Source organism: Hippoglossus stenolepis, chromosome 16, assembly GCF_022539355.2.
Source record: "Hippoglossus stenolepis isolate QCI-W04-F060 chromosome 16, HSTE1.2, whole genome shotgun sequence".
NCBI lineage: Eukaryota > Metazoa > Chordata > Actinopteri > Pleuronectiformes > Pleuronectidae > Hippoglossus > Hippoglossus stenolepis.
Window position 1 is genome coordinate 1,523,078 of NC_061498.1, and position 7,437 is coordinate 1,530,514.

The 7,437-nt window shown below is 44.7% G+C and overlaps 1 protein-coding gene across 2 annotated transcripts; it reads left to right on the plus strand.

Annotated features, from left to right (window-relative positions):
• Position 1: 1 nt before the first annotated feature.
• On the plus strand, positions 2 to 6,560 carry nat15 (N-acetyltransferase 15 (GCN5-related, putative)). 2 transcript variants are annotated; one of them, XM_035181296.2, is made up of 7 exons: positions 2 to 239; positions 1,336 to 1,454; positions 1,624 to 1,753; positions 2,962 to 3,058; positions 3,389 to 3,623; positions 3,834 to 3,999; positions 4,097 to 6,560. In XM_035181296.2, exons 2-6 carry the CDS (start codon positions 1,345 to 1,347, stop codon positions 3,988 to 3,990), a joined length of 729 nt encoding a protein of 242 aa, XP_035037187.1. In that variant the 5' UTR covers positions 2 to 239; positions 1,336 to 1,344; the 3' UTR covers positions 3,991 to 3,999; positions 4,097 to 6,560. The 2 variants fall into 2 exon arrangements, with proteins under 2 accessions (XP_035037187.1, XP_035037186.1); XM_035181295.2 differs by having other exon boundaries at positions 1,339 to 1,454.
• The last annotated feature ends 877 nt before the right edge of the window (positions 6,561 to 7,437 follow it).

Consider the following 7,437-nt stretch of genomic DNA (forward strand, 5'->3'; position numbering starts at 1 on the left):
GAAGAAGTTTCGCAGTGACGTAGTAGTAACGGCCACAAACAGGAAGAAAACATCCAGCTGTTAGCCAAGCAGCTAGCCCGTTAGCCTGTGTACCGCTGGTCCAGTAATGACACGGCTTTCAGGGTCGGGATCAAACCGGTGTTGTGTCGTCATGCTGTGTCCGGAGGAGTGACCGGACCCGCGGAACCAACCGAACCGAACCGTCCTCGACTTTCCTCCGCTGCGAGCGTAGAAACAAGGTGCGTTAGCTTAGCAGCTCGCCGCTAGCTGGCGTTAGCGAGGGTTAGCTTGGAGGTAATTAGCAGGCAACTGTATCCTCTGTTTTCTTGTGTGTGTGTGTTTGTGTGTGTGATTGTGTGTATCTTTGTGATTGTGTGTGTGTGTGTGTTCACTGGTCAGAGGTGCTGATGCTCGGCTAGCAGCAGGTTGACCACATTAGCAGCTGACAACATGTATGACTCAGTCACAGGCAGAGATAAGTTGTGTTTTTGTAGAAGTGTGTGTTGTGGTGAGTAGAAGTATTAAGTGTTGTTTGTTTGTTTCGAGTTGTTAGCTAGCTTGTTGGTCCGTGACACTCCGAGTGGCTGTGTTTGTGTCCATCTCCTGTCCACTGTTGTGTAGAGCTGCATGTGCATTCAACCATGAACACTGTTGTGCTACTGAATGGGACATTTTCCCGTTCATATATTGTGTTGTGTATCTGCTTTGTTTGTTTATGATTTGAGCACTGGTTCCAAAACTAGGGGTCGGGGCCCCCTGGAGGGTCGAGACACATCAAGGCTTCATCACCACTATAACAGACATATACTGATCTGTGTCCACGCTCCCTGTCATGCTAAGGGCCCGGTCACACTTACGCAACACTGGGAAACCTTCGCCTCCTGTTCACTTCCTGTCAGTGCGTGAGGGGAGAAAAATAAAACATTAGCTCCATGTGGCAAAGAAAATCCTCAGCCTGGCTTCACATGGAATTCAACCTTAGAGAAATTTGACCCTCGAGCTTCAATCCACATTTGCATTTGTGTGACCGGGCCCTAACACACCTGAAACGAATCAAATGCCCACGCTCGTACACTGGGTACGTACGTCCCGCTGGACATGGGTATTGTTGCAGATTGATTGAACTACAGCTCGTCTCCTACGCATGTGAACAGTCCTATTATTACAAAATGCAGAATTTAACAACCTAAATTTCTTTTAATACAAAGCACTTCAAACTTTTCCTGCATTTTTAAAAAGCTTCAAACGTGCTTGACCGTCTCGTAAGCGTCTCTCGCTCGGGGCCACTGACTCTCTTGACTCATCCAAACCTTTCTGTGCTCTGTGTTGGTCCAGCAGGTGTGAATGAGTGACGTGGTGCCTCCCACAGCTCTCAGTGACGTCCAGCTCCGCTTCCTCTGCCACGATGACATAGAGAACGTCAAGCTGCTCTGCGGTGATTGGTTTCCAATCGAGTAAGAACCATGTTCATTGTGTCATGGATGTCAGGGATCATCTCTGAGCCCATTACTGAATTTGTTTGCCTTTTTATAATGAAGTATCCCATTTCGTTGCTGAGCTTTTTAGGATTCCTATGCATGCTGCTCATACTTGACTGCGAATCTGTCTGACCTTTGACTCTAGGTACCCAGACTCATGGTATCAGGACATCACCTCCAACAAGAAGTTCTTCTCCCTCGCTGCCACCTTCAGAGGAGGCATCGTGGGAATGATTGTGGCTGAGATCAAAAGCCGGACCAAAGTGCACAAAGAGGTGTGATGTTCAGCCTTGTTCTTCAGTCACTCACACAAACACACTGTGGTTATAACCTGGGCTCTGTAGAGATGTGTCAGGCACCATGTGCTTGGTGCAGTTTATCCACTCTCACTCTGCTGCCATTTGGAAAAGTGGAACACTGACATAGTAGAGTCTGTTTTTAGTCTTCTAATTACACGAACCAGACGCCCTTGACTGAGTGCACTCGTATCAAAGAGTTTGTTCCACTGGACAAGCATCAGTAGTCCGCTCCTGTCACTTTAGGCCAGTGGTTCTTAAGCTGGGTTCGATCGAACCCCAGGGGTTCGTTGAGTCACTCTCCGGGGTTCGGCAGGGGTCAAGACACACAGTATAGCCCGGTTCGCACTAGCAATGTCGGGCCGTTTTTGTCGGCCGTCAAAAAATTGGCAATTTTTCTTCGCCGTGTTAGATAAATTCAGCCCACTCGTATTATTCGTGACGTCACGCTCCGCTTGGCCATCATTGGCTGCAGCTGATCACGCCACATTGCGTGATCAGGAACTTGGTGCGCTCAGTAGTCGACTTGTGGCTGTTGTGATTGTACGTCATTTGTGATTTTCTTTTAATCTTTCAATCCCTTCATACTAACTATGTCGAGCAAAAAAAGAAAGTGGTTGGACGAATACGTACAATATGGATTCACGCGTATAAAGGAACGTGATGGGAGTCAGCGTCCTCAATGCATGATTTGCAATGCCAAGTTGAGCAATTCTAGTCTAGCACCGGCAAAACTAAAGGAACACTTCCTAAAGCTGCATGGAGATGGGAAATACAAGAACACAACGCTCGCTGAATTCAAGGTGAAGAGAGCCAGATTCGATGAAAAGGCCACTCTGCCTGTTCTCAGCTTTGTACCCATCGACAAACCGATCCCCACAGCATCGTACGAAGTTGCGTACCTGATCGCACCTGATATTTTATTTTTCCAATTACGAAGGTTTCGGTGAATGCACTGATGAAGCTTGCAGGGTTCAGTACCTCCAATAAGGTGAAGAACCACTGCTTTAGGCAACAGTAAAAGCTGTTGACCTCGTTGATGGAACGAAACCCTATTTGCATTTTGGAATCTACTTCCCCAATGGACAGTTTGCATAGGCAAAGAAGATAGTGACTAATGCACTGTGTTCAAAACAATACATTGTTTTCTTTGTCTTTTGTCCATGTGTGTCTGTTCTGTTTGTTAGGATGGAGACATCCTGGCCTCCAGTTTCCCTGTGGACACACAGGTAGCCTACATCCTCAGCCTGGGAGTGGTCAAAGAGTTCAGGAAACATGGCATAGGTACAGCTCTGCTTACACACACGCGCACACACATGCACACGCACACACGCACACGACATCTCATTGACATACATTCATTCTCTCGTCCAACTTAACTATGACCCCTGCAGGCTGATTCCAATCCTCAACCATAACCCAGAGGTTTTCAAACTAGAGGTGTTTCCAGACATGAACTGACTGAACTGAGGAAACGTCTCCACTCTTTCTTCCTCTGTTCTCTCTCTCTGTCTCACACATCTTTCAGCCGTGACTCTATGTTGATGCAAAGAGATGAGGAGCCGTCCATCTTCTTCCTGTCACTTATCAAGCTCTCTCTCTCTCTCTCTTCAGGCTCCCTACTGCTGGACAGTTTGAAGGAGCACATCTCGACGACAGCCCAGGACCACTGCAAAGCAATCTACCTACACGTCCTCACCACTAACAACACTGCCATCAAATTCTATGAGAACAGGGACTTCAGGCAGCACCACTACCTGCCCTACTACTATTCCATACGAGGGGTCCTCAAAGATGGATTCACATACGTGCTCTACATCAACGGGGGTCATCCACCTTGGACAATATTATATCCTTTTGTGGAAACAGTGAAGAAAGTTACTTCTGCACTGTTGTTTAGGGGCCAGTGGGTAATAACCTTTCACTCGTACACATAAACTGAACTCGCTTCAATGAATTGAATCTATATCATGTTGATTGGAGGAAATATCATGATCAAATTATTGATAAAACAAATATAGATGTGGTGTTTTCATGTTTCCTTAACTGTTGGTCCCACTGACTATATCCAGCACATTGGCTCGACCCTGGCCAGCCTGAGCCCCTGCTCCATCCCGCAGAGGTTGTACCGACAGGCCCAGTCCCTGCTCCGCTCCCTGCTGCCCTGGTCCAACATCGCCTCCAAGACTGGTATCCAGTACAGCAGAACAATGTGACACAGCTTGGTGGGTGGCAACAGCAGCTTCACCTTTTGATTGTTTTTAGCTTTGTCTATGAAGAGGTTTCTAACTTTGTGTCTCTCTTTGTCTCCGTCTCTCTCAGGAGTGCAGGTGCTCCATTTTCCATCAGTCTTCCCCTGTACAGACAAAGATGTACACACACTCGCTCACATTCTGGATCCTCTGTCTCTCCACACCCTGCAGGACTCAGGTTCAACCTGTGCTCGACCGGTCACGTACCAGAGTATTTCTCCAGATTCAGTACCTGTGTGGCACTTTTCACTCAAGGTCCGGGTTTGCAGCTGTAGTTGTGAACCCACTTCTAAACAGGGTTGTTGCATTGCAACATTATTCACAGTGCAATGTGGTGTTTACACTGACAGACAGTGTACTCTGGTAGAACTCTGGTTCCCTCGGCCACGTTGGGCATGTAGTCACTCTGATGTGTATGAGAGTAGAGAACATACATGTTCAGTGAGCAATCACAATAATTAAACCCCATTAACAGACCGGGCCGCCTCAGTCCACTGCAGCTTTTCATAGCTTTTCTACTGGTTTTTATTCAGAAGTCCAACACGTCCACATGATGTGGGGTCAGTCTGGTACCAATGATTACTTTTAACAGGTGAACTGAGAATCAATCGATCCAAATTCTTATTGTTGATTAAATGATTAATGATGAACATCTCTGGTTACTATAGAATCCCATATATATTACTCTATTCCATAGTTACTATAGTTACCTGTGTTTGCTCAGTCATACCAAAGCTGAGCAGTATCAGAGCAGAGTGTAACACACACACACACACACACACACACACACACACACACACACACACACACACACACACACACACACACCGTGAACCCTACAGAGGCTAAAGGTTTAAACCCAGCTTACCTGTCTCCCTTCACCCGGTTCACTACTGTCACAGAGACTATGTATACTGTTTGTATATTATATATACTAAGCTAATATATAAATTTCTCCTGATGTGTATGTCTATTCTATGCTGTCGTTAGGCCTAGTTGGAAGATCACCCATCCGTTTTCCTTTTTTCAGTCCATTCCGGTTTGTAAAATTGACCCTCGGCAGAATTGGACTGTGAATCTAGATATGGTAATAGGCTAGTGTCTTAGAATAAAGCTAATTATACACAGGAAACCCACAGAGACACAATGTAGATGAGCAGTACAGTTGAAAAAGATTTGAAAAAAGGATTCTTTGCTTTTGCAAATGAAATTATCAACAAGCGTACTTGTGACACTAGTGCATAAACATTCAAACGTGTCATAGTATAGTGATATTGAAGTTTACGACACAGTACTCTGGTTTTTATCCCCCTCTTTTTATTAAAGTATACGGTCTTTCAGTTTGAGAGCAGGACTTATTGATTTCATCTTTAGATTTCTAATGATTTCACTCTTAACCCTGCGCTGCCACTCAAATATCCCTTGTGCTTAGATTTCCTTTGAAACTTCTGCTCTCCGATTTGTTTCTGCTGCACTTTGATATTTTTTTGTGCAACGAGTCAAAATTCCAAAGAATAGTTGCAGTGAGGTCTTGATTTTGCTGCTTCACGTGGACCAGGGATCTGCTGGAATCCTGTTTAGAGAAGGTGTCGTCATGTTTTTCCTCAAGCACACTGACAGGAAACCTGGTATATTTGAGTACGAGCACAAGGTTTCGAGTACATGTACATGAAAGTACGTGAAATCTGTAAGTCCTGCTCTCAAACTGAAAGACCACACTCTGGAATAAACCCATTCAGTTCTGTTAGAAAATCCTACATAAAGATATAGTTAAGATAATGATCTTTCTGCATTGTGTCAAAATGTTGCCTGTGTATAATTCATACAAGAGTTGGGAAGATCTCCTGGAATTGTTATTTAAAAGATTTTAAATTGTGCTGTAACCGACTATAGACCTGTCATTCTGCTCCTTGGCTGTAAAACTGCTGCTAATGTAGAGCAATGTCCATTTGTTTGTTCAGATTTTTAAGAATATGGCCCAGATTAGAGTTTTATTGTCGGCCTGTAGAAGCGATAAAATGAAAAGGATGTAAACACAAGCGTCGCACACCGTTGTTTGCCTGTGTGCATGTCTGGGTCTGAAACTAGCACCTTGTAAGGGTTGGACATTGGTCCGATCTGTGTGGAAGAGAGACACGGGAGAGCTCACCCAACATGTTGACTGGTAAATCCGCTCTGCGTTTAATTTCTAGGTTCTTCTGCATTTTGTTTTGTGTTGCTCCTCAAAATGACTGAATCCTGATCCCGTGTTTCAGCCCGTGAGCAGATCTTAGACTTTTATACATGACAGAGCACTGAACGAGTCGGGGGGGGGGGAGCGGTGTGATACATGTTTTTAAACAGGCAAACATTCCTCAGTTTGTCCGCCCTGGACGGGTGATCAAGAGAGAGGCTTAGTTGTGTATGCAATAAAAAAATGTATGATTTGATTGATTGTAAAGACAGAGTGAGTCTGACTGCCTCCTTCTGTACGACTACTTTACATTGTTCTTATATTTCATTGTGATGATCATATTACATTGTTCTAAACCTGAGCCTTGTTTTCATTCCGTGTTGTTGCAAAAGCAGAGACACTCTTCCCACAATGCATCTTGATAGCACCTGTTTCTTCACCCCCCCCTCCCTCACTGGTAAATAGCACTTTCTTTCAAACGGTCTCGTAAAATGAAGCTTCCAGCCTCCAAGAGAGAAACATCATCAGGGTTATCCTCGAGTCAGAGGCTTCGTGAGGAAAGAACCGTTCTTGATGTGTGAATCTCCCGTTTTACTTAATTTTAAAAAGTCCTTTGTGTCTTTATCACCTAAAACCTCAGGCGACTCGTACATGTGATGACGGCGTCACCATAATACCACAACAATCCATCTTAAGAACCTAAGCTGGTGCAGGGAACATAAGTAAATAGCTGGATTTTCATCTCCATTATTAATGTGTCTTTAATGTTGAGTGCACAGGAAGTGGGTTTCCTCGCCATGAGGAGCGTGCACACAGTGAGTCAGGTTTCTGTGCTTTGATGTTTCACATTTTACGTTTCATAGCTGATGGATTTTGGAGTTCAGCCCAATGTGATCCACCTCTGGAGCCGAGATGTCACCGTGAACAGGTCACTGACCTTTGAAGCCACTTCTCGCGTGTTGTGTGCGTTTTTGTGAACCTGTGTGTACAAATGTTATTTTGTGTTTCATCTGCACCACATTCCACTTTCTTATTGACAGAATTCAGAAGTACAGCGATGTCTCCCTCTGCTGAATGTTCGGGGATCCTTCATGTGACGCTCAATCCTCACATATGTTCAAACATTAACTAAATCTCGTCAAATCTGTAAATCAACAGAAGGGTTTATCTTTGTGTTGCTAGTCTTTGGAGACGTGGTTGTTCAGTGTGGTTGATTCCACAAAGTAAAGCATCATCAC